Source organism: the organism of the source record quoted next (assembly GCF_019968955.1).
Source record: "MAG: Porospora cf. gigantea A chromosome Unknown PgA_NODE_88_length_43057_cov_350.97, whole genome shotgun sequence".
Taxonomy (NCBI): Eukaryota; Apicomplexa; class Conoidasida; order Eugregarinorida; family Porosporidae; genus Porospora; species Porospora cf. gigantea A.
The window spans coordinates 12264-35218 of NW_027151945.1; the positions used below are offsets into that span (position 1 = coordinate 12264).

Genomic DNA, 22955 nt, shown 5'->3' on the forward strand with positions numbered 1-22955 from the left:
TTCCGATGCAGCCACCCATCGAGTTTGTGTTGATGGTCAACAAGCAAGGGCAAACGAGGCTCTCTCGGTACTTCAAACCTCTAGTCAGCTCCGATAAAACCTTACTGGAGGCTGAGCTTATCCGACGCTGCTTGGGGCGTGGCGAGGACGAGTGCAACTTCCTTGAGATCAGAGAGCACAAAGTCGTGTACCGCCGGTACGCGTCGCTATACTTCATCGTCGGCACTCGGGACACCCAGGATGTGGTGGGTTCCTGGTTGGTTACACACAGAACGAGCTGGGCCTGCTGGAGTTCGTTCACCTCTTCGTAGAGACTATGGACAAATACTTTGAGAATGTCTGCGAGCTGGATATTATGTTCAACATCGAGAAGGTGCACATGATTCTGGCTGAGATGCTCTCGAATGGGCACATCGTGGAGACGAACAAGAGCGCCATACTCAGTCCTCTCGTGTACATGGACCGAGTGCCGTCACAGAGCAACGTATACTCAGCATTAGGTTCTATGTTCGGCGCCACTTGAGTGCCGGTGTAATTTGCAATCTTTTGCATGAGTGTGGAACAATCTTCGCAGCCATTGCATCACGTGGAGGCATCGGAGGAGGAGCTTCAGGAGCGCTCTCCAAAGGAGTCCACGAAGCAGACCTTGAGGGAGACTACCTCTCGAACGAAAGACCAGACAGGCAGAGTCCAGCCTCCGCAGACGCGTCGTCGCGCCTTGCTGATCGAGGACTGCCTCGGAACGGGCAAACGACCAACGATTCTTCAGTTTGTAGGCTGGGGGCTTCAGGATATCGCTTGTCTGGAAACGATAGATCTCGGACGGCTGAAGAGCCTGGACCTGACAAACAACAAACTGATCGACGTTAGCATGCTGTGCACAGGAGATGCAGCCATCCGCTTCTCATGTCTAGAGGCATTCAAAGTGGGCCAGAATCTATTATTCGGAGCACTGGAGATTTCGTTCCCCAAGCTGCGCCATCTGGAAATGCAGCGTAACCTACTGACGCGGATTCCAGACGTCACCCAGTGTGATGGACTGGAGTACCTGGATGTGTCAGAGAACCACCTAAACCACGCGGACCTCGACTCTCTGGGGTTTTTGACGGCGCTAACCACCCTCGACGTTAGCGGAAACCCTTTCTCAGACTTGGAACCACTGCAAATGTGCCAACAACTCGACTACCTCTATGGCACCGGAGTCCAACTCAACGTGTTCCTAATCAAAAACGTCATCGCTGGCTTCACCGACATGACCTGGACCTCTCTACTGCGGTGCCATCCCTCGCTCTTCCAGATAGACGGCATAAACATTTCTGAAGAGCTCCGGGACGCGGTCCTTGCGGCCGAACCCAGTGCAGTGCCTCCAAATGAAGGCGTTTGGGTTCCAGACCCTGATAGGCTGCAGACTATGTTCGAACAGAGTTTCTTGAGGGCTGACATGTCGGTTGCGCCGTGGGAGCCTGGCGGGCGGAAGACGCAGACACGCTTCGTTGGATGTGGAGTTTTCCGGTGGGTTCAAGAGGATCGTGCTGGACACCCTCAAGCACGGCGGTGCTCAGCGGTCAGTTGAGTGCATCCAGCGCATTCACATTGCACTGGACTATATGGAAACACTCAGCCAAGACGTCCGCCTGTCGCTGATGACCAAGGACACAGACCCTAGCGACATCGGCGGATTGAGGGAGGCAGTGTACCTCTACGTGGACGATCTGATGTGTCAAGGTGAGTGGATGGGCTGCCAGCCACCTAGGGTTGATTGCGAGCATGCTCGTTCGCCTGCTTATCATTCCCTGGGACGAGTTAATTACTGAAGTGTTCGCCGTGTTGCACAGTCTTCTTTCCGTGGCTCCTTTGCACGCCGAGCGCGTTTTTCCTCCTCTTTCCGGTATTCTCCCAAAGATCTGCACGGAGATGCGTGGGGATACCCGAGTGCCTGTGGACTTCAACACGCCACACGTCCAGCTTCTGTTGAACGGTCTCCGGCAGTTTCGGGGCTCAACTTTGCTTTCGAAGGCCTTGCTGTCCGTCAGCAGTGTATTGGCCCAGTGGGCGCGCCAGACCCCCACTCATATACCTTTGCTTAAAACGGTGTCGCTCCTGTGCTACCAGAATCCCAAAGCTGTCTCGGACCTAATTGCGCTCAGAGTTCATGTTTCACTCGCGAAAACGCTGACTGAGCTGTCTGAGTTCAGGTTTGACCATCCTGGTCATCAACAGGTTGAGATCTTGTTCATAATGATCCTCCAGACGTTGGGGAACATGGCCCCCCACTCACCACAGATCGCACACGAGATCACACGCCAGCGGGATTTGCACATCGCAGTGCTCTTCCCAGAGCTGAGGGAACTGCTGCGTTCTCCTACCCACCTGCTAGACACCCAAGACAAGATTCTGACATCCAGCCTCCTATGCGCGATCATGGGCATAGCGGAGGGCGCGAGCAAGGAGAATCTGACCCGCATGGTTGACACGGCTTTTATGGTGGACATTGTACTAGTGATTCTGAAGGAGAAGCCGTGCGCCAGCGGTGCCTCGCTGGTCTACGCTCTGAAAGGTTTAGACACTATTCTTCGTCACGACGAGCTATCACGGGCGCATTGGAGCTACCTAGGGCAATACTTCAAGAGCATGAAGCCACTGGTGGACTACGTGGACCAGAATAGCAACCAACTGCTGGCGCTCTTCAGCGCTGAGAATCAGCAAGCGGCCCACACCACCATTGGCTGGGGTGGGCACTCTGGCAAGGACGACGTGGCCGTGCTACACGCCCCAGTCGTCTACAAGGTGGTGGAATGTGCAGTGCGATGCATTCGACGAGTGCTCTTCCGGTCGAACATCAACATTGACCTGCAGCACTCGATAGACATAGCGGAGGAAAAAGGTAGGCTGGTACCGCTGCTGTTCAACTGGCTTCATCACCCTAACGAGGATCTTCTGCGAGAGGTCATGCGTTTGCTGGAAGTTTCGGATCTCGAGTCCTGGAGTGAGGATGCAGTGGCTGTCTTAACTCGGATGGCGGGTGCACTCAGAGATGCTACCACGTCCGTGAGGCTGCACCTGCTGTCCTCCTGTGTGACCCTGGTGACTCGGCTCGTGGTCGCGTATAATGAGCGTGCATTTAATCCGAAGATCAAGAAGCTAATCGATTCGTTGACCAGCGGGGAGACCCTGCAGTCGTTTTTGATGAGGATCCTTGAGTTTGGGGTGTCCTTCTTCCAGGCCAAGATTCGGAATCTGACCGATCTCCCTCTACCGTCTCTCTTCTTCAACATCCGCATCCTCTTTTACGAGATGCGCGCCAATTTCCATCACATCCTCCAGAACCGGCAGACCCTCGGAATTTTCGCCGATTGCTTGTCCTGCGAGTACAAAGCCACCGACATCTGGGAGGACTCCTTCTTCGAGCAGGCGTGGACTGGACGAAACGCCGCCATGATGACGAAGTTGCTGCGAAACATGCACAACCCGCAGTCAACTGTTGTATTCCGGTTACTGGTTCGGCTTGGCCACATTTTCTCCGGACGTCCCGAGGACTCCTACAGACGGACGGACATGATCGTTAAGCTTTACGCGCATATCTCGGGCATCCAGCTGCGGTGCCAGCAAGTGCAGGCGATGTGGAACGACAGCCAACTGGCAGATGCCAATCTCCTGCTGTCCCAGGAGGAGGCCGCGGACCAAACGGACCAGCTTGCTGCCAGCCTCGTGTTCAAACTCTCCGACACGCTGGTCTCCATTCTGTCTTCTTTGATTTCGTCCCGAACTGGTGTAAACGTGCCTGCGCTCAAGATGTGGGCGGGCTGGCTGAAAGGACACAAGGAGGACGTTGAACTGAAGATAGCACAGGGGGCCCAGGTATTTGCTGATGAGCTGCATGTCGACAACGAATCCCTGGATCTGTTCTTCGACCAACCTCAGGCACCTCCGGGAAGCCAACAGAGAGGAAACTACGACGGGTACTGGATGAATCACCAAGCCGCTCAGATGCACAACAAAGACATAGAGATAAGCCGTGTGAACCGTCCTCACGACCTCCTCTACAGGTTCTCCGCCTTCACGGAGGAAATCTGGCTGAATCACCGGCTCCAGCATTTGCGTCCGGAGTTCGTCCTGACGTCCGCTCTCACAATATTCTACGTTGCCATACTTTATCAGCCGGATGCTGATGTTGCCCGCGAGTACCGCCAAGCCGTCTCTACCGAGACGGTGGTGGGTCTCCTCTGCCGGCTGCTGGTGTCCTCGGACGTGTCGCTGCTAAGCTGCAACGTGGGAGCGAAGATTTGCAGGTTACTATCCACTGCATTGCGCCCTGAGCCTGGAACCCTCACCCTGTCTATGGACTGGATAATACAGTACCGGGTGGTGACACAGTACTTACGGCCGGTTCTAGCAGGAGCCGCCGTGGTCGTAGAGCGTGGCTCCGATCTCACAGTCGACGAGATGCGGTTCATTGCGGAGCTAGTCCGGTTATTTGCCATCGTTATCCAACAGACCCCTCAGATCAAGTTCTCAATCTACCAGGAGGTGCAGCAGTGGTGCGTGGAGTCGTGTTTGAACGTGTTCGTGGACCGCAGCACGATCAACGCGCTGGTTTCGGTGATAATCTTCACTCTGAAGGTGGATGCTGGCGGCACAAGCGGCAGATTCACTGGACACCTCCATCAGTCCTCAAGCACCCTACGTGAGGACCTTCGAGAATCGGCCTGCAGGGCTCTGGCTGTCCTCTCCTCGACATGTTCCTTTTTCAGACTGCCCGTCACAAGGTCAATCATCGAGAACGAAGTTGTCAAGCAGTTCCCACTGCGAAGGTCGTTTCTCTTCGAATTCTTCCAGGCCATTCAGATGCAGGATCTGACCACCAACCGCGAGGTTCTAGTGGCGGCTGAGAAAGAAGTGGCCGAGAGAGTTGTGATGACTGAGGTGGTGGAGTGGATGTTCGAAGGTTCCGAGGTCCATGCGTTGGTGGTATTGAGCTCTGAAGGTCTGACTGTCCTGGACAAGCCAGCAAAAGTGTGGGTCTCTCGGCGGAATCAGACTCAGACGGAACCACGACGCACCCACGCTGATGAGCCCTGAAGACTATCAGGACGTCGGAGAGGAGCTCTGCTTTGTTGCCTGGAAGGAGCTGAAGACGATCTATTGGGGGTTCCACGCGAACTACTTGGCTATATGCTGCCTCTCAGGCGATAGCCATATCCTGTGCTTCGAGCGCGTCAATGCCGTTAACGAATTCGGAATGCTATGCCGTGACCTTGCGTTCAGTCTGGGCAACGCAATCGTCGACTGTTTGAAGGACAGCGTCATAATGTACTGTCTTCGGGAGGTTCTCAACGTCTACCTGATCCGTGCGGCATTACTGGCGAAGTACGAGGGAGAGACTGTGTTGGTGGTCCTTAGTGGCCCCGACTTCTGCATTTTTCGCGTCGATTGGTTGGCATGGTATCCGGCAGGTCTGAGTTTCACAGATAACATAGCTGTGAGTTGGTACCAAGCAGACCACACTCCTTGTGCGGGCTTGGAGGATGCCGACGTAGCAGAAGGCGAAGGGTTGGCAAACTTCGTTTTCGTGCATGAGCAAGCCACTAAGCCTGTGGAATTAACTCGGGCAGCGAACATCGTGGAGGAGCTGCCCATTTGGGTAGGACCCATCATCTACGGGGTTGCGGAGCAGGAGTTCAAGCGCAAGCTGACCGAGGCCAAGGAATCGTTTCTCACAGTCCTGGTCCACGAAAAGCTCACCCAGCTACGGGACGTCACATTTGAGGCGGCGTCTTCCCGCGCCGAAGTATCCTTGGGCTTCCAGCCCACGGCAGAGGAGGAATCCAAAGAAAGCAGTGGCAACATATCTGACGAGTCCCTCGAGGAATCGTTCGAGCCGGACTACGACGACTCCGACACGTCTTCAGATCCGATCGCGGAACCAGAGAGGATGTTCCATGTACTTACCTTCCTCGACGATGTCGCCCGCGAGCGCTTTAAGACCGGCGTCGCAGCTTGGATGTCGCGAAGCGTATACACTTCCAAATGGAAGCGACGGTTCAACGACGTTTAGTCGCGGAATTAGACTTGTTATGTTAAAATCTACTGGTGGTGGGCTTAATGTGGCGCTTTCTGTCGGTTTTCGCCCTTACGGCGATGGCGGTTCGAGTGCAACCGCTGCATTTGGAAGGCCCCTTTGACTTCAACGACGTCCACTCACGACTTCGGCTTTTTGACGCTGTCTCTTCCTTGGCGAAGCAAACCATGAAGCTAGCATTCATCACTGAAGTGGAGTATGATGGTTCCTGCGCGGGGTTCCACCTCGAGAGCAGTGCGGAATCCGGAGAATGGAAAGCTATCGGTGACTTAAGGCCTCATATGTCATCCAGCCACTGGGAACTCGCTGATACCCGGTGACGGGGGCGAGCCCTACCGAGTTGGCTGCACCCCGAAAGAGGGCTTCAGGATGCCACCACCTTTTAACCCAAACTTGCCACAGGTGAATTTCCGCTTTGACGTGCCTAACCGGAGCACGGCAGAGGCGGCGCAGGCTATTTCTGCAGCGTTGGCGGAAGTGAGCCGTGAATTTGGCCTACGACTGGAACAGCTTGCCTTGCTCTCTGCTACATGGAAGGAGGCCAACACGTTGTCGGTTACCTGGGGATTCGTCGGCCTGACGACGAAGAAAGCGACAGTCCTGGTCAGTCGCTTGACAGATATGCTTAACGATCGAAACTCTCCGGTGCGAATTGCATTGGGCCCAGCGGGAAAACTACCGGAGAATGTTGAAGAAAACCAAACGTGGGTGGTTGTGACAATAGTGGTGGTCACAACCACCGTTGTTGGGTCTGGCATCATCAAGTTGAGGAGCACATTTTTAAAATGTTAGTCACTGTAAACTACAAACAGCTCAGAACTCAGGACAAGGAGGGTCGATCAGACTCGATAAACTACATCCTCCTATTTCGCATTCAGGATGTATAGATCTTGACTTTCGGCAAAGATCTGGATACTTCGCCACTGGAAACAACCACTGCACTTTAGCGTTCCAATGGTTGCCCCACTCCACAGACACGACCTCCAGAGGCTTCGGGGCCTTTGGAGCCGACAGCCGCGGCCCCAAAACCACCACAAGCAATGGAGCGTAGTTGGGTGCATGGAAAACCACCATCTCTCTCGGAAGCACAGGCCATGGATTCGGTCTAAGCGGTAGAACAAACCCCAAGCGCGAACCGAGATCCACCTCCAGGTGCAACCAGGACGCGAGCATCTGGGGAGGCACCCTTATGTAGTGCAGATCTAGTTGCTGGCGCCGCGAGGCAGCAGCAGCGGAGGTGCCTAGCATCACCGCATGTGGAATTTCACGAGACTCCAGTCCGTCTAGCGACTCTAGCACCTCTCCGTCAAGAAGCTGATACCTTTGGTTAGGGACATCGTACACCGCCGAACTGCAGGCGAATAGCTTCTGAAAGGTCTCACTGGGCAGCTCATCGGGTTTCAGTGACGGTTGAACGTCCACACACGAACTGCTGGTTCTTAGTCTGCGGATCTGTCTCCAACATTGACACTGAGCGTCATGCAGAGCCATAGCTAGCGACAAGTCACCTTCACGAACTCCTTGCAGAAACGACTCAAACTTCTTGTAGTGGCGGATGGTCTGGAGGTCTAGAAAGGCCAAAGAGTCAAATGAGAACTTCCGATGACCCATTCGCCACGTGAAGGCCACATTGAACGACTTCAAGTTGTTGGGCTCCACGCCAACGACCACGCCGACGCCGCGTCCTCCCGGTGCTCTGTCAAACTCGAACGACACCGCGTCACCGGTGACGTACTCCACTGCTGGCCACCGTTCCGTCAGCGGTTTCATCCAGGGATCTACCTCATCTTGGTCAAAGGTGAAATCAGACGCCAGGCTCTTCATTCGTCTCCAGTAGGTCTGTTGGAAGCCCAACGAAGCGTAGAGGTCCTGAGGCTCTTCCCTCGGCGTTGTAGCCACAATGGCTAGGCAGGGCTTCGCTCCAGATACCTGACAATCGCTCTCCACCGCCTTCAAAACTGTACTCGCATCGTCAATCTCTTCTGAGGCCAAATGGAATATGTACCACGCCACCGAATCCGCTGCCTTACCGAAGCACTCGTCCTTGCAAGAGGACTCCGTCACCAACGCGCATGCCACCGGTGCATCTCGCCGCAGAACGTAGAGAAGCGTATCGTCTGAGAGCCAAAGATGCATCTCCTCCTCGGTGAGCTCCTCCCCCTCGCCGACTAGCACCGGAACGAGTGAATCCTCGCCAGAGAACAGGCCTCGGCGGCAGGCCCCACCCTTATACACGGTTACTCCTCCCACTTCCCTAACAGCGGCACCCTTGAACAGACTCTGCATAGGGGAGGATACAACCTTGGGTTGCAACCGCGAAGCGTGTCGAGTTTCCTGAACGAGGCGCATTGGTTCTTCCTGTCTCGCCTTCTCTTCCGCTCGTTTCTGCCAGAGATCATCCCACTTCTTCTGAACCGCAGCTCCCTTCGCGGCAGCTCTCTGTTGGATTTTGTCAACGAACGCAGGATTGTCCCAGAGACGAACTCTAGAGCACCTCACTTTTCGTTGATGCGCCTTTGACAACGGAATTTTGGCGCTGAACGCCCTGCGACCAGATTGTTTCAATCGAAACATCTCTGTTACTGGATTACAACGAAAAGCTACCTCACGCGTCACATTTTGTACTGCAGGAGTCAAGCCTGCGCTTAGCGGCGAGTCGCTGCTACTCATCAACCGATAGAGCGCTGCCAACGCCGCCTTCTGTCCGATCGAAGGCCCTAAGTCAAGGATAAAGTGCCCAACACAGCAGAGGCCGTCTTTCTGTCGCTGAGTGCAGATTGAATGGTACGGAGACCAGACGTAGTGACCGCCGAATCGCTTGGTAGTGCGTCTAATAACACGCATCAAAAAAATTCGGCGGCAAACAAGTCAAACAACTCATGCGATGGACAGACGCTGCATCTGAGAAAGCCTGTCGCGAGGGTATGTGATGTGCAGGGCAGTAAAGATGAGGAATGACACGAACCAGGGAATTGCTGTTATAAACGACGCTGATACTCACTCGTGCACAGGATTAGGGAATGGCTTAGTGCCTTGGCGTTGTTAGCTCGGACGTAATGCGGCATTTCCCTGACATCCTGCGTCAGAAGGCTAGGGGAGGCTCACCAGATCTGTAGGAATGTAGTCAAAGTACATCTCGGCCAGCCAACCGACTATAGGAGCTCCGAAGAAAGATGCGCTCAAGCTTTCCAGACCGCTGACGATGGAGAAAACGGTGGCTCTATGGGCGGGCATTGCGACTTCTGACAGCACCGGTCTGGTGACGCAGATGCCTGCGAAACTTGCCAGACCTACAAGGAACGCCAGTCCCGACAAGACCCACTTCCCACGAGATTCAGCTTCCCAGAACAGAAGAAAAACAAGCGGAATCCTAACAAGCAGCGCTATTTGCCCAGCGAATGGACGCCCGTGGTTGGGGAAAACCCGATGGAGATAGTCCCCAAGGATTCCACCGATAGGACCGGCAAGCAACGTCCCAAAAAGCATCGATGCGGACATGAATGCCGCTTCGATGTCTTCTACACCTAAGTACTGGAAGAACATAGTGAGGAACGTGAACGCTCCCCAAGGTACAACCCCGATGAGACCCTCCAGGAGAACCAGCGCAGTGGACGGCACCCTCATCGACTGGTGCCACACGTCTCCAAAGAACTGTCTCCAGGATGTACGCTCTTCCTCTGCCACCACTGGCGTGGAACCGCGGTCACCGGTCTCCACTTGGTTCCGAGCAGGCTTCTGGAACTCAGGCATGCGACAGCTGACGTAGATTCCCAAGAGGAGGCTGCTGACGCCTACCGCGGCAAAGGCAAGTCTCCAACCTTGTACAGCAAAAGCAACGTTTGACAGCATAAAGCTCCATTGAGCGCCACCGAAGGCAGTAGTCGCAAAGTTCGCTATGATACGACCAGAGGCTGCCGAGCACTGTACAAGGCCAAAGGCGAACGCACGTTGGTCACTAGGAACTTGCGAGGAGATTATGGACTGAGCCACGGGGCCCACCGAACCGAGAAACAGACCGTTGATCGCTCTCAGAACAAGAATCGTCCAAACCCTAGAGGCAGCAGCCAATCCAATTGTCGCGACCCCCCAGCACAGGCACCCAGTCACCATTATCGACTTCTCAGAGTAACGGTCAGCCAACACTCCCCACACCGGAGAGAAGAAGCCCACCGTGAAGGATTGAGCCACCGTCAATGTGCCTAGTACCGTAGGTGAGAATCCCAGGTCCCGCTCGAGGTGCCTGAAGGCCGCAGGGAGCAGTTGCTCATCTGCACCGTCAAGCGACGTGGCTACGTACATACATGTTAAGCTTGCCTGCTGGGGGCGCTTTCTCACCATGGAGTCGGACTCTTGTGGCTCGTCCTCAAAGATGGAGGAGAATGAACTTGTGGCCATCAGGACGATTCATAAATCTGAAAAATAGATACGCGTTTCGTGGATGATGAGTCATTCATCGGATATCCCACGTCAAATCTGTCAGCTGTGATGAAGAGATGGTACTTTGTACGGCATTGGCTTAATCAGTCTACAAGTTCTCTACGGTTGCGAGATGATACTTTGAACGACGTAGGCCTAGTTAGGTTACAAGTTCTCTGCCGGCGTCGCGGCTGGCCCCATTCCCTATGCGAGCAGAAATTGCTAGGGTGTGAGATATGGTACATGCCTCAAGCTGTTGCAATCTGTAGTTTCCCCCCACACGCTGCCTTTGGAGCCCGCTACGCGTTCGTAGGCCCACGAGGCTGCGCTCATGAGCAATGTCAATAGTGCACAAAATTGGCATTAATGCAGCCAGATCGACCTGACATAGGCCCGCCCCTGCCCTCATCTGACACCCCGCAACCCCAAGCGCATCACGACATACAGCAGCTCCGGTCCTGGCCATTTCCGGACGGTCCTGTAGTGTCCGAAAGCCGAGAACAGCGGGGAAGCGCTGCGTTGGAGATTTTCTCGCGGACGTGGACTCGAGACAGCCACGACCTCTTTGACTACGAGGCCAACGCTGAGCATATGAAGATTCAGAAGTTCTACGTCCCCCGCAGCGCTAAGGTCTACCGAATCGAAGAGCTGGTGCATGTAGCTGCAGGAGACAGCTTCCGGCTGCCTGACAGGTCCGACTGGCTCTGTGGTATCAAGTACCGGGAACACGATGACCGTTACGTGATTCAGCCGGCAGAGCGGACTCAAGTGTCGATGACGTTCAATCCTAAGAGGTTGTGGCTTATAGTCCGCGAAATTCCAGGCTCCGTGTACCGTCTTCAGAAGGGTGACCTGATTAAGCTTGGTCGATATAAGCTACGCGTACGCCAGCTAGTGCGGGAAGGCGACCCTCAGATGCCCGAGTTTTCTGTTGAGGAGAGCGAGATGTCATCGCCGGTGCTAACGGAGGAGGAGGCCCTAACTATTCAATGTCGCATCTGTTTGTTGGAGGGGAGTACCAGAGAGGACCCACTCATCTGTCCTTGTACGTGCAAGGGGTCAATCAAGTACGTCCACGTTGATTGTCTTCGGCGTTGGGTGTCTGGCCAGCTGAATATTTCAGTGAGTCCCTGGAAGGAGCCTAACCAGACAGGAACCCACGACATCTTCTTCTACAAGTCGGTCCCTTGCGAACTGTGCAAGACTACTTATCCATCGCACGTGACAGTGGGGACAGACCGGTTGTCCATCGCTCGGGTGCCCCTCTTGACGCCTCCTTTCATTCTGTTGGAGAACGTTGTTGGTCAGACACATTCTGGAGGCACCTACGTATGTCCTATGAGTGAGCGAAAAGTGCTCCGCCTTGGACGAGGCCACGATTCAGAGGTCCGCATTCCTGATGTCTCTATTTCCCGAACGCATGCAACTGTCACTTTCGAAGACGGCGAGTTCTTTCTACGTGATAACCAGTCGAAGTTCGGAACGCTGGTATCCATGAAGAAGCCGTTTTTCGTGGACCCCGATTGTGGGTTGCAACCGGCTCCTTGACGCAGATCAGATGTGCTTCCAGGCGGGCAGAACCGTCTTCAATGTTCAGGTGGCCGCTGCAGACTCGAACCGGATAGTGGCTTTGGAATCTCCAGGTAAGGAGCAGCCACACTCGCCTATCAGCAGCACAACCATTCCCTTCGGAGATTCACTACAATCACGCACAGTCGATAAGTGAGTCCATGTGCCCCTACCCACACAGCCAGACGGATGGACGAATTCATAGCCAATCTTATTGGAGAAGAGGGCGCGTCCCGTGAGGAAGGCATGCCCGAAGGACAAGATTTGTTCCTGCAACTCATGCAGAACATCTCTAACTTCTCAACCAACCAGCACGCAGCTCATCAGCCTCCGCCTCCTACCTTTGAAGATGAAAGTGACAATGTTGAATGACGCGAACCAAAGTCACATGTGATACGGCAAGGACGCAAAGGTGAACTTCCGATACGAATGGTAATAATCAACATGAAAAATCTGACAATCACGCCAAGAAAGACAGTCACAGTACAATGCCACAGTCACAGTGGGCCGACGCTTGTGCTGTCTGTAGCGCGGCTTCGCAACTCGAGTGCGAGCCTATCAGCTCGTCACACCAGCGACGCCACTCAGGGACATCATCCCAGTACTTGATGGTGGACTCCAGAATAACAGCGTCCTTTTGATGGCAGGTGAGAACTCCAGTATCGACGGCCTCCTCGCCAATGCCACAGTCAGCATTTGCTACGGACATTGCAAAGCTTCTGGCAGCTTCGCATGACCCCTGCTCTTCCTCAACGCTGTCACACCAGCTGGCCCAATCAGAGGCGTTGTGCCACTCAAGGACGCTCCCGTCAACTAGCAGGTTACCACGAGTAGCGCAGCGAGGCTTAGTGGGAAGGGTAACGCTTTCAATGGCAGGTGTCGGATTCACATCTGAATCCATTCCACAATCAGCCTCGGCAGTCTTCATGCCGTACTTTCTAGCAGCTTCACATGATCCCTGCACTTCCTCAACCAGATCGCACCATCTCGCCCAGTCTGGGACCATATTCCAGTCCACCGAATGGCCCTGGATGCGGATGTCGTGTCTTCTAGCACAGTGGGGGACAGGCTCGGAGCTCGTCTTGCTGGCCGATGAAGTCGTACTGGCGGTGCTAGCAATGGTTACAGAGGTTGTTTCAATGGCAGGTGTCGGATCCACATCTGAATCCATTCCACAATCAGCCTCGGCAGTCTTCATGCCGTACTTTCTAGCAGCTTCACATGATCCCTGCACTTCCTCAACCAGATCGCACCATCTCGCCCAGTCTGGGACCATATTCCAGTCCACCGAATGGCCCTGGATGCGGATGTCGTGTCTTCTAGCACAGTGGGGGACAGGCTCGGAGCTCGTCGTGCTGGTCGATGAACTCGTCCTTGTGGTCGTATATGGTACGGCGGTTGTGGCAGTTGTAGTTGTTGTGGTTCTCGTCGTAGTCGTGGGTCTCGACGTAGTTGTGGTCGTCGTAGTTGTGGGTCTCGTAGTAGTTGTTGTGGTAGTCGTCGTAGTTGTGGTCGTCGTAGTTGTGGGTCTCGTAGTAGTTGTTGTGGAAGTCGTCGTAGTTGTGGGTCTCGTAGTCGTAGTTGTGGGTCTAGTTGTGGGTCTCGTAGTTGTTGTCGACCCGCCCAGCACGATTCCACAATCATGAGCCACACTCTTCATTGAGTAGTCATAGGCCTCCTGGCACGTTCGAACTGCAATGACTTGATCACACCATTCCCTCCAGCTTGGAATCTCCTCCCAGGAGACTTTATGACCTCTGAAATCAAGATATGGAGTTCGATCGCATTTCGCAGCGACGTTGACAGTTGTAGTTGTCGTCGTGGTCGTAGTGGTAGTGGGTGGTTCTCGAGGGTGATCTGCACATCGTTCAAAGGGAAACGGCCGCACCCCAACAACATTACCTGCCCTACCGTACTGACAGACGTAAAAACAGTCCCACCAGCTAATCTCCCGGCAGTCACAGTTCAAGGCACAACCAACATGCGTGGTGTTGGTCCAGACATTCTGTTGCCAATGCCCGTATGACTTCCCCTCAAAGGAAGTATTTCTAACGCAATCGTAGCGGTCCCGTTCCGAGTTAAACATCTCTTGCCACTTCTCCCAATTCTGGTCGTCTTGTCGGCCTCCACGCCGCCATCCCAGGTTCTCTCCGTGCAAACATGACCCGCCTCCGCAGGCCTCGCTTACAAATCGTCTAGAGTCTGTAGCGGAGTGTTTGGTGAGGCACAGGTTGGCAGTGGCAACAGCGTTGGCCTCGATGTCGGAATCCCATCGTAGCGGAGCTACGCCGTACCAGTCGCGTTCGTCGTTAATGGAGGCTAGCATCCGATCTCGGTCGTCCCCAGTAAGCGAAACGGCAACGCTGAAGGCAATCGCCACCACTGAATGGGGGTATTGCGGAAGTCTCACAGAAATTAAATAAAAGCTGCACCATACTCTGCGATTACAACAAAATATAATAAAACCATCACCCCACAGAACTGTTCATGCCTCGTCGGCACTCCGTCTGAATGGACGTCGCAGCAGCAGAGGCTCAGGGAGCTGCCCAGGATACTGCATTATCTCGGGGTCGAATACGTCGTCCGCATCGGAAACGCTGGGAAGTCGTGGAGGCGTGGACGGACTTAGACGTCTTGGAGCGGGTATGGCGGGAAGTACATCCGGTGACCCCGAAACGGAAGGTCGAGCGGATTCCAAACCAACTTCAGACAGGGCCTTCGCCGTGTTCTGGCAACACCACCCCAGGAGACCCACTCCTGTCACCGCCACAACTGCGGCTAGCAGCGCGACTACCCACCACGGTAGGGCGCCAGTGAGCGGCGCCAAGCTTGGTGGGCCCGTACTAGTGAGGGGTGCCAAGCTTGGTGGGCCCGTTCTCGTGAGGGGCGCCAAGGTTGGTACACCCATCAACGGCAGCGTTGGGGCCACGCTGTTGGTGCTCGTTGTAGTAGATTCTGGAATCGTGGTTGTACTTGTCTCTGTAGTCGTGGTTGCAGTAGATTCTGGAATCGTGGTTGTACTTGTGGTCGTCTCTGTAGTCGTGGTTGTAGTAGATTCTGGAATCGTGGTTGTACTTGTGGTCGTCTCTGTAGTAGTGGTAGTAGTTTCTGTAGTCGTGGTAGTAGTTTCAGTTGTCGTGGTTGTAGTAGTTTCTGGAATCGTGGTTGTACTTGTGGTCGTCTCTGTAGCCGTGGTAGTAGTTTCTGTAGTCGTGGTAGTAGTTTCTGTTGTTGTAGTTGTAGTAGTTTCTGTTGTTGTAGTAGTTTCTGGAATCGTGGTTGTACTTGTGGTCGTCTCTGTAGTCTTGGTAGTAGTTTCTGTAGTCGTGGTAGTAGTTTCTGTTGTTGTAGTTGTAGTAGTTTCTGTTGTTGTAGTAGTTTCTGGAATCGTGGTTGTCCTTGTGGTCGTCTCTGTAGTCGTGGTAGTAGTTTCTGTTGTTGTGGTTGTAGTTGTAGTAGTTTCTGGCTTGCTAGTTGTTGTTGGTTGGGCAAAGCTTAGCGGTGGTGACGCCGCCTTACAATATCGTTCTACATTGGCAGTGTCGTCCTTCATCAGTGCTTCAAAGCAGTCGATGTTGTGATATCCATGGTGACTGGTCCACAGCGCACTAACTCTGATACCCGTCCAGCCAGACCCATGGCAGCCTGCAGTCCTTAACAACTCATCGGTGAACTCAGGGTTCAGAGGACACTCCCCTAAACATTCACTTGGGGCTTGCACCGATTGGTCCCGGTCAATGAGACACCCTGCATGGAAGCCGTCAGGCTTCTGCTTCACAAGGACCAAATCAGAGCCTGCGCCTCGCCTCGCACAAGTAATGCCTCGTGAACTCCAAAAAGAAAGCAACGCCGGAAATATATTCACAGTCGAGCCGAACTCTGGCGTTGTACCTATATCATTCACTAAGCTATCCGAGTAGCATTCCGTTGCAATAACGCTCTCCGGGGGGTAGAACTCCCGAGCACACACCGTCTCAAAGCCCACCTCTCCCGTCGTCAACGCCATGGCGCACTCTTCAGTGGGGTTGCCTAGCACGCGCTCCTCAATGGCATCTGTCAGAAGAGAGAACCAATCAGGGCCGTCGCAGAACAGAGCCTCCAGGGCAGCCACTTCGAAGTTCCAGGCCGTAGAGGTCGGACATTTTGCTCCGCAGGTAGATGGAGGCGAAGGTGGCTCCACGTACCCAGCTGGAGATTCAATGTTTGGATTATGCATCTGTAGGCACCCTAGCACATAATGGTCTCCGTCACGTCGAAGCCCGGCTGAGACGAGACCGGTTTCTATGCACTCGCCCTGCTCGATGCACCAAAAATCGTCGTCCTTGCACTTGCGGCTACCCCAAAGGAACCACTGCCAAACGTCTTGGACCGAGTCCACAGGCTTCCTCTGCAGTTCGAGAATACGTTGGTACCCCTGAGGGTGAATGACGTTTGCAATGCATGTGTGGTAGTAGCCACCGCCGCTTTGGAAACTCACAGGAACGCCTACTGCCAACCAAGAGAGTGCCAGGTGCAGAGTGATCATACGAATATTAGATCTACCTCCTAAGATCTTTTTTAAGGAAACGTATCATGGGTGGTTGGCACATTCACAGGTTGCATCTGGTTGGACTGACTCGACAGGAAACGTATCATGGGTGGGGTTGAGAGGCACATTCACAGGTTGCGTCTAGGAAACGTATCATAGGTGCGGTTGAGAGGCACATTCACAGGTTGCGTCTAGGAAACGTATCATAGGTGCGGTTGAGAGGCACATTCATGGGTTGCATCTAGTTGGACTGACTCGACGGAGTGCAGTACTGGCGGTTCTGGCTGTGGTTGTAGCTTCTGGACGACGGTCTGTGCTTTCAGCACTCCCTTCACTGTAGCATACGAACACTGCCAGACCTTCTCACAGACAACGCCCCGCTGAGGATCGCCATTTTTACAAACATACTTCTTAATGAGCCAGAGCTCATTGATTGGCTGACGGCAGAAGGGACAGATGATTTGAGCCCAATCGGGGCTGAGTAAAGGGAAAGGCGGGCGGTCTGTAACCTCGGCATCGGCTTCTATCCTCCATCGCCGCACTGTTTTGAGCCTGAGTTCACCGCCAACCCTCGACTTACCACTGATGTCTTTCCCGCTCAGTTTTCTGCCGTGTAGACACTACGAGCGCGTGCACGCATTCAGTGCACGCAAGCACATGTCCACACGGCCTAAAGAGTACGTCAGGCTGCTTCGAGAGGCAGATGGTGCACGCGTAGTCCTCGCAGGGGTCCACACTGGCCTCATTCAATTCGTGACAGACTTCAACGCGGCGGGGTTCGTCGACGAATATTCGGTTGCCAGGTTCATGCCAAAACACAGCAGTGTCTGGAGAACGGCTCTTCAGATAGTCAGCGGCTGCTCGTCGCCATGATCGTTTGTCAGAATCGAAGGCCACTTCCAAATGCGAGAGCAGTGAGGGGTTGAGCACCTGGCGCCGAGCTAAATTCTCGGAAGCAGATGCAGATGTTTCTTGGTTGTTAACCACCATGGTGCTTCGGATAGCTTGGATCTGGTGGACCTTCTGGATGGTGGGTCGGCAACGGTGAAGGCCTAAGGAGACTTGCAGCTGGCTCTCTGCGAATACAACACACACTGTTCCCAGAGTTGCCACGTTCCAAAGCTTCACCAGTCCGGTCAGCACAATTATGGCCACAGAGATGCCGGCCGACAAGGTGAAGAATAAAGCAGAGGCTATGTATATGGGGTTCTTGGAGTCAGGGACTAACTGACCAAGCCGGGAGTCATTCTTGAACCATGGAGACCGCATGCCAAGCAAGACCAGACACAAAAAGCCGGCTCCTCCAGTGTTAACGTACCAGGTTAAGGTCTGACTGTGGTAGTAATACAGGTGCCATCCCCCAGTGACGAAGTCCTTTGCTGCCCACTCAACGCAGCGTCCGCCTTCACCTCGCAAGTCTACTGAGAGAACGGCCTCGTATAACGCAGTGCAACAAAGCACGCCGAAGGCAGTGCCGATAGCCTCCTTGAAGGAGGCACAGTAGTCCCAAACTCTGGTGCCCTGAAGGATGTAGCGCAAGACAATCAAAAGCCATCTACACGTCATTAGGGTTACGAGAATCACGCGGTACGTCGACGAAGGTTGGAAGTACCGACTGGAAACAGGAATCGGACCCTCAGGAAGCGGTACGGCGCATTGGACGCTCGCAGGGTCGTAGATTGTCGCATAGGTTCCCGTCGTTCCGGTCTTCATCGAGTACTCATTTGGAGATAGAAGAAGGACAAGGTCGCCGGTGCCTGGACTGAGGCTGAGCCAGTTCAGGGTATTGTCACAGAATGCATCGAGATTGTGGTAAAGTGACCACACCTCAATGGCGATACAAAACTGGTTGTTGAGCTCCCTTGAAACCCACAGAGTAAAGAATGGCTGCGATGGAGAACCAAATCGCAGCTCGTTTGTCTTTTGGCAAATCAGTGCATCTGACGAGCCTCCTCAAGCCTGACCGAATTCCACAGTGAGTATTGCTGTGGCTGTAGGACGAGCTGGACGAGGATGGCTGTGTGAAACATCGCCGCAGCCCACGAGTGTCAGAAGCCCATTCGTCATCAGTAAATCGTTTTAATCGTGCCAATGATTGCTATCAGAGGCGGAATCTGTTCATGCGAGACGACACATTTCAAACACGAATAATCATCAGAACGCCCCAGACGATAGACCAAATCCACCCAATGATCAAGAAGGCCAACAAGAACTGCAACAATCCGATAATCATGTCGTCCTTGTTGTCAGCAACTGCGCCCATGATTAGAGTGCCAATGCCAGGCAGGAAGAAGTTTAGAATGGCCATGCCAATAGTCAAGGCTTTGTCGCCAATCGGCACTTCCAGGTTCTTGATTCTGTTACCGATCGGCATTTTGAATTATGTGTGCACAACATTGCACATCTTCCGCAACCTCAACTTTCTGTCGTCAGAGCTTCATTTGAGAGCTTCTGAGCTTCGTTACACTGCAACGATGCCACGCTCATATTTCTGCCACACTTCATCCGTTTATCACATGGTTATACTTGTGAGGAAGCATACCGGAGTAAAACTGAATTTCCATAGACATTCTTCCATGACTGCGGGTCTGAGTTATCGGTGGACGTTTACACCGACATATGGGGTTGGACATTGAAAGCGTTATGTGCAGGGAGGAAGGGCGAAGTGAAGCTGTCTGTGTGCGCCAGGACTGTGTGCAACATTTTTGACCATGGAAGACGTGGAGTGGTTCTTCTCGCGACATTTAGCACTAGTGCTGCGGTCGAGGCGGAGGTTCTACTTTCCGGCTCGAGTGGACGCTTGTGATGTGAACCTGGAACTTCTGAACGACCTCCTCTTAATTTGGTTTCCCAGTCAGAATTGCGAGTTCTACCTTCTAGACGACGTTCGATGGAGCAGGAGGTCTGATGATGGATTGGTGCTCGCAATGTCGGGAGGTTTGAAGTTGACTTTAGAAACAAAGCACATAGAGGAGTTGGAGAGGGCTCTAGAATCCTCAGTGACTCGGCGACTTGCAGCAATATCAGCGGATGTGACTTGCATCCGTCGACGCGTTTGCAGCAAAGAGTTACGAAAGGAAAACAGTATCAGCGACTGTTTGCGGTGGAAGTTGGAGGAGCTGGAAAACGGGCGGATGTCAACAAAGAAAGAACCGCCGCGCCTCAAAACGTTCGCCATCGATCGTTTCGTTGTTGAGCTGCAAGGTCCATCTCAGCTGCAAAATCCGTCTCAGCTGCAAGGTCCGTCTCAGCTGCGAGGTCCGTCTCAGGATCGGATACCCACGATGCAGCATTGCTCGGAGCACGAGGCAGAGTCGACGCCGGTCTCCACTGAAGGCGCCATCTCTGTCCAGATAGAGACCTTTTCCCACCATTACGAAGCGCAGCGATCAAGGCTAAAAAGTCTACAGGACGAACCTGCAGATCCTGCGCAGAAGATCTCTTTGGAGTTCTTGAGACGCGACTCGCAGCTCCAAACGAAAGCAAAACTGACAACTGAAGCGCTGCGAGCGCTTGACAAGGTGCACGACCAAAGGATCCAAGAAGTGGTATCCGAGTCAGAAACACTGCAGCATTTAGGAGTCGCCAAGAACAAATCACTGCGAGAGCTTCTAGCTAGACTGGAGTTAACATGATTTGTGTTGGTTAATTTAGCTCCTAGTTTAAACAGTCACTACAAATCCAGGATGGTGCAATCCCCCAACTCGCTGCGGCGAGCTCGGTGGGCGCCATTGCGTCGGCACTTGCGAGACTTCTTAGCCGCACGGCGCATGGCTCTACAGGTGCGCCTCTGCTTCTTGCGTCGGCACTTCCCGCCGAAGGTGCACGGCTCTTCCTCCTCCTTCTCCTCACAATGATCCTGAACGCACTCAGCCAAAACGGTAGTATGCAGTCTCACGGGCTCCCGAAGAACCCGGACGCACTTCTCGCCCTCCAGTCGGGAGTCCTTCTCAGGACAGTACGCCACAGAATCCTGGACCTCTACGCATCTGTCGCCTTCAGATCGGGCTCCCGGCGGGCATGTCATGTTCGCAGTCCGCCTCTCCACGCTCACGCACTCACATGAGTTAGGGTTGTCGCCCCAGCAGTTCTTTTGGAACCCCGGTCGACAGGACACCAGGGCTGGGACTCGTTTCATCTCGTAACAGTCCTCTACGTCACCCTCGGCGGCGCATGTGGGCACCTTAGGCATAGGTCGTCGAATGCAGCACTCCTCCCCATTGAAAACCGCCTCCCGAGGTCCCTCGCAGTATACCTCGGCGTCCACCTCAAGGCGCTTCACACAGGTCTTGGACACCAGCGTTACGGATTCCGCTGCTGGTCTTGGAGTCAGCCGCTTTACCTTGCAAGGCTTGATGTGGCACATATCCAAGCCCGCCTTCAGTTTACGGCCCGCCACCTTCTCACGGATGCGATCCTCAACCACCTTTCGGTTGTTCGAGTAGCACTCGCCATCAGCACAGGTTGGATCCACGTAACACTCCTCCTTACAGTCCGAAGGAAGGAAGTTATGTGTGCAGTCAACGTACTCCTGCGAGACACACCGATCCCCTTCGAGCGTCCAGCCAGCATCACAGTGGAACCGATGTTGAAACGTCTGGTTGCAGACGCACTGACCCTGATACTCGTAGCCTGGGGCTTCGCAGGTGAACTCTAGCGCCACAGGACGCCTTTCCAGGCATCCATACCCGTCTGGTGTCTGATGTCGACCGCACCTGGTACTCATAGTGGACTTTGCGGTTCTCACACACTCCGAACCAACCAAGGAAAAGCTTTCTTGACAGGAAGGGAAAGCTGGCGACGATACCACGCACCTCCCACCCCGATTCTCGCCGTACTCGCATATCATTTGAGGGGCGTACTCTTCTTCAGCAACACAGTCACCTGTGTCGACATCGTAGTCGAAACCACTATCACACACCGCAACCTGAATTGACTTTTCCTCCGGCACGAAGCAGCGCGCGTGAACACATGAAGCGTCACAGTGCCTACCATGGCAAGCGAAGGCAACTGATCCTAGAAGAGCGGACAAGCGATAAGATATCATTGCAAAGTAGAATGAGTATTTCGATACAACCCCAACGTCAAGTGTGGGGCCGCCAACCTTTTCTTTAGAAAATGTCATGCAGGTCAATCGAAGCGTCCCCACCCTCCTGCTGGTCGTCTTGGGCTTCCATCAGCAGCAGCTCCTCATCAAGGAGGGATGTAACGTCATTGCTACCGAGAAGCTTCCTTCCACCTTGCATTGGCGGCTCTGACACAGGCATCGGTTCCAAAGCAGACGGCTCGTCTTCCATGTCAGCGAATTCATCGAACAGCGCATCTGAGAGGTCAGACGCCATATCGAGGTCGAAAATACTCTGGATGGGTTTTCCATTCAGAGACTCACATCATTGGGCCCGATTACATTAACTACAGCGCCCTTCCGGTCGCCCTCGAACACCAAAGCTAAGGCCTCGCTTGCTGGTAGTACCTGCGCAAGCGCCATTTGATGTCGTTGGCACTCCACAAACGTGGCTGGTTGCACCTCCACGAATTCGCGTACATCCGCCCGCATGAGATCTGCCATCTCCGCCTCTGCCGCGGCAACTTCCTTGCGCTCAAAGGCGCATTCAGGACGGAACTTTCGATCTCGGATGCGGTAGGTAGGCGGGGTGAGGCCGCTTCTATATTCCCACCAGGCGGTGTGCTTAAGATGGGGGTCGTTGAGGCGTGGCCGCACGGAATCCAGGTCGAAGTCCCCCTCTGCTGGGTCCCAGACGTAAAGCATTTGGCCGATGTCTGCTGCTTTGAAGCCGTCTTCGAGGTCGTTCGGAAGGAATTTGTACACTTCTATCTTGCAGGGCAGTTCTAGGAGGACACCCTTCATCACTTTTTGCCGGTCGCGGAGAGAGCGAGAAGGTAAGTCTGATTTCCCATCGACCAGAGAATTGGTGGAGGGTGACGGCACCTCAGCTCGGTTGACCGCTCCGATTTCGAAGTTGTCCATATTCTGGACTGCTGCGATATAATTCTCGTCGTCTTCGGAAAGATCGACCTTCACAGTGAACAGGCGGAAGTCCTCCTCGACCAGTGGTTCGACGTGGAGCCCGATAGGTTCCCCAAGCAGCTCAGACTCGAGCCTCCACCGTAGCAGCGCCGCAATCACCGGTGGCAGCCGCATGACCGAGACGTGTTCCAGGTCAGGCGTGTGTCGATGAAAAAACTGTGTGGAGGAGGATGCTCGTCCACTCCCAGCTACAGTATTACCCATGAGCTCTTCGCTGTGAAAGACACCCTTGAGGACGTTCCTGTACTTCCGAGTAGCTACGCTGATTGTGAAACCCAAAAAGATCCTACGATGGTCGTTGATCCATCTAAATC

General features: G+C 53.9%; 14 protein-coding genes across 29 annotated transcripts; 5 read left to right on the plus strand and 9 right to left on the minus strand.

Annotated features, from left to right (window-relative positions):
• Nucleotides 1-5: 5 nt before the first annotated feature.
• KVP18_003388 (uncharacterized protein) lies at nucleotides 6-523 on the plus strand (the record flags this gene model as incomplete). Of its 3 annotated transcripts, XM_067955086.1 has the most annotated exons (2): nucleotides 33-245; nucleotides 272-523. In XM_067955086.1, 2 exons carry the CDS (start codon nucleotides 33-35, stop codon nucleotides 521-523), a joined length of 465 nt encoding a protein of 154 aa, XP_067805958.1. The 3 variants fall into 3 exon arrangements, with proteins under 3 accessions (XP_067805957.1, XP_067805958.1, XP_067805959.1); XM_067955085.1 differs by having other exon boundaries at nucleotides 6-311; XM_067955087.1 differs by lacking the exon at nucleotides 33-245 and having other exon boundaries at nucleotides 317-523.
• Nucleotides 524-550: 27 nt separating this feature from the next.
• On the plus strand, nucleotides 551-6055 carry KVP18_003386 (uncharacterized protein; the record flags this gene model as incomplete). 4 transcript variants are annotated; one of them, XM_067955081.1, is made up of 4 exons in its annotated part: nucleotides 551-1455; nucleotides 1484-1725; nucleotides 1754-5015; nucleotides 5044-6055. In XM_067955081.1, 4 exons carry the CDS (start codon nucleotides 551-553, stop codon nucleotides 6053-6055), a joined length of 5421 nt encoding a protein of 1806 aa, XP_067805953.1. The 4 variants fall into 4 exon arrangements, with proteins under 4 accessions (XP_067805953.1, XP_067805952.1, XP_067805954.1 ...); XM_067955080.1 differs by lacking the exons at nucleotides 1754-5015; nucleotides 5044-6055 and having other exon boundaries at nucleotides 551-1573; XM_067955082.1 differs by lacking the exons at nucleotides 551-1455; nucleotides 1484-1725 and having other exon boundaries at nucleotides 1768-5079.
• Nucleotides 6056-6102: 47 nt separating this feature from the next.
• KVP18_003403 (uncharacterized protein) lies at nucleotides 6103-6871 on the plus strand (the record flags this gene model as incomplete). 2 transcript variants are annotated; one of them, XM_067955111.1, is made up of 2 exons in its annotated part: nucleotides 6103-6343; nucleotides 6372-6871. In XM_067955111.1, the coding sequence occupies 2 exons, from the start codon at nucleotides 6103-6105 to the stop codon at nucleotides 6869-6871; spliced, it is 741 nt and encodes a 246-aa protein (XP_067805983.1). The 2 variants fall into 2 exon arrangements, with proteins under 2 accessions (XP_067805983.1, XP_067805984.1); XM_067955112.1 differs by having other exon boundaries at nucleotides 6103-6399.
• A 21-nt stretch (nucleotides 6872-6892) lies between these two features.
• Nucleotides 6893-8923, minus strand: KVP18_003405 (uncharacterized protein; the record flags this gene model as incomplete). Of its 2 annotated transcripts, XM_067955114.1 has the most annotated exons (2): nucleotides 6893-8661; nucleotides 8689-8923. In XM_067955114.1, 2 exons carry the CDS (start codon nucleotides 8921-8923, stop codon nucleotides 6893-6895), a joined length of 2004 nt encoding a protein of 667 aa, XP_067805986.1. The 2 variants fall into 2 exon arrangements, with proteins under 2 accessions (XP_067805986.1, XP_067805987.1); XM_067955115.1 differs by having other exon boundaries at nucleotides 6893-8923.
• A 246-nt stretch (nucleotides 8924-9169) lies between these two features.
• KVP18_003404 (uncharacterized protein) lies at nucleotides 9170-10474 on the minus strand (the record flags this gene model as incomplete). The annotated part of the gene is made up of 1 exon (XM_067955113.1): nucleotides 9170-10474. The coding sequence occupies one exon, from the start codon at nucleotides 10472-10474 to the stop codon at nucleotides 9170-9172; it is 1305 nt and encodes a 434-aa protein (XP_067805985.1).
• A 387-nt stretch (nucleotides 10475-10861) lies between these two features.
• On the plus strand, nucleotides 10862-12436 carry KVP18_003385 (uncharacterized protein; the record flags this gene model as incomplete). Of its 3 annotated transcripts, XM_067955077.1 has the most annotated exons (5): nucleotides 10862-11617; nucleotides 11645-11837; nucleotides 11880-12020; nucleotides 12049-12217; nucleotides 12250-12436. In XM_067955077.1, the coding sequence occupies 5 exons, from the start codon at nucleotides 10862-10864 to the stop codon at nucleotides 12434-12436; spliced, it is 1446 nt and encodes a 481-aa protein (XP_067805949.1). The 3 variants fall into 3 exon arrangements, with proteins under 3 accessions (XP_067805949.1, XP_067805950.1, XP_067805951.1); XM_067955078.1 differs by lacking the exons at nucleotides 12049-12217; nucleotides 12250-12436 and having other exon boundaries at nucleotides 10862-12043; XM_067955079.1 differs by lacking the exons at nucleotides 10862-11617; nucleotides 11645-11837; nucleotides 11880-12020; nucleotides 12049-12217 and having other exon boundaries at nucleotides 12254-12436.
• Nucleotides 12437-12542: 106 nt separating this feature from the next.
• Nucleotides 12543-13340, minus strand: KVP18_003390 (uncharacterized protein; the record flags this gene model as incomplete). Its single annotated transcript, XM_067955090.1, has 1 exon — nucleotides 12543-13340. One exon carries the CDS (start codon nucleotides 13338-13340, stop codon nucleotides 12543-12545), a length of 798 nt encoding a protein of 265 aa, XP_067805962.1.
• Nucleotides 13341-13383: 43 nt separating this feature from the next.
• Nucleotides 13384-14499, minus strand: KVP18_003401 (uncharacterized protein; the record flags this gene model as incomplete). Of its 2 annotated transcripts, XM_067955109.1 has the most annotated exons (3): nucleotides 13384-13653; nucleotides 14253-14446; nucleotides 14475-14499. In XM_067955109.1, the coding sequence occupies 3 exons, from the start codon at nucleotides 14497-14499 to the stop codon at nucleotides 13384-13386; spliced, it is 489 nt and encodes a 162-aa protein (XP_067805981.1). The 2 variants fall into 2 exon arrangements, with proteins under 2 accessions (XP_067805981.1, XP_067805980.1); XM_067955108.1 differs by lacking the exon at nucleotides 14475-14499 and having other exon boundaries at nucleotides 13695-14390.
• A 50-nt stretch (nucleotides 14500-14549) lies between these two features.
• On the minus strand, nucleotides 14550-14972 carry KVP18_003384 (uncharacterized protein; the record flags this gene model as incomplete). The annotated part of the gene is made up of 1 exon (XM_067955076.1): nucleotides 14550-14972. The coding sequence occupies one exon, from the start codon at nucleotides 14970-14972 to the stop codon at nucleotides 14550-14552; it is 423 nt and encodes a 140-aa protein (XP_067805948.1).
• Nucleotides 14973-15192: 220 nt separating this feature from the next.
• On the minus strand, nucleotides 15193-16589 carry KVP18_003389 (uncharacterized protein; the record flags this gene model as incomplete). 2 transcript variants are annotated; one of them, XM_067955089.1, is made up of 2 exons in its annotated part: nucleotides 15193-15534; nucleotides 15597-16589. In XM_067955089.1, the coding sequence occupies 2 exons, from the start codon at nucleotides 16587-16589 to the stop codon at nucleotides 15193-15195; spliced, it is 1335 nt and encodes a 444-aa protein (XP_067805961.1). The 2 variants fall into 2 exon arrangements, with proteins under 2 accessions (XP_067805961.1, XP_067805960.1); XM_067955088.1 differs by having other exon boundaries at nucleotides 15193-15530; nucleotides 15584-16589.
• Nucleotides 16590-16795: 206 nt separating this feature from the next.
• On the minus strand, nucleotides 16796-18966 carry KVP18_003381 (uncharacterized protein; the record flags this gene model as incomplete). 3 transcript variants are annotated; one of them, XM_067955071.1, is made up of 4 exons in its annotated part: nucleotides 16796-17144; nucleotides 17173-18437; nucleotides 18466-18609; nucleotides 18736-18966. In XM_067955071.1, the coding sequence occupies 4 exons, from the start codon at nucleotides 18964-18966 to the stop codon at nucleotides 16796-16798; spliced, it is 1989 nt and encodes a 662-aa protein (XP_067805943.1). The 3 variants fall into 3 exon arrangements, with proteins under 3 accessions (XP_067805943.1, XP_067805942.1, XP_067805941.1); XM_067955070.1 differs by lacking the exons at nucleotides 16796-17144; nucleotides 18466-18609; nucleotides 18736-18966 and having other exon boundaries at nucleotides 17169-18305; XM_067955069.1 differs by lacking the exons at nucleotides 16796-17144; nucleotides 17173-18437; nucleotides 18466-18609 and having other exon boundaries at nucleotides 18730-18966.
• A 337-nt stretch (nucleotides 18967-19303) lies between these two features.
• On the plus strand, nucleotides 19304-20227 carry KVP18_003398 (uncharacterized protein; the record flags this gene model as incomplete). Its single annotated transcript, XM_067955102.1, has 1 exon — nucleotides 19304-20227. One exon carries the CDS (start codon nucleotides 19304-19306, stop codon nucleotides 20225-20227), a length of 924 nt encoding a protein of 307 aa, XP_067805974.1.
• A 38-nt stretch (nucleotides 20228-20265) lies between these two features.
• KVP18_003391 (uncharacterized protein) lies at nucleotides 20266-21639 on the minus strand (the record flags this gene model as incomplete). Its single annotated transcript, XM_067955091.1, has 1 exon — nucleotides 20266-21639. The coding sequence occupies one exon, from the start codon at nucleotides 21637-21639 to the stop codon at nucleotides 20266-20268; it is 1374 nt and encodes a 457-aa protein (XP_067805963.1).
• Nucleotides 21640-21703: 64 nt separating this feature from the next.
• On the minus strand, nucleotides 21704-22948 carry KVP18_003392 (uncharacterized protein; the record flags this gene model as incomplete). 3 transcript variants are annotated; one of them, XM_067955092.1, is made up of 3 exons in its annotated part: nucleotides 21704-21952; nucleotides 21982-22903; nucleotides 22932-22948. In XM_067955092.1, the coding sequence occupies 3 exons, from the start codon at nucleotides 22946-22948 to the stop codon at nucleotides 21704-21706; spliced, it is 1188 nt and encodes a 395-aa protein (XP_067805964.1). The 3 variants fall into 3 exon arrangements, with proteins under 3 accessions (XP_067805964.1, XP_067805965.1, XP_067805966.1); XM_067955093.1 differs by lacking the exons at nucleotides 21982-22903; nucleotides 22932-22948 and having other exon boundaries at nucleotides 21704-21934; XM_067955094.1 differs by lacking the exons at nucleotides 21704-21952; nucleotides 22932-22948 and having other exon boundaries at nucleotides 21970-22755.
• Between the last annotated feature and the right edge of the window lie 7 nt (nucleotides 22949-22955).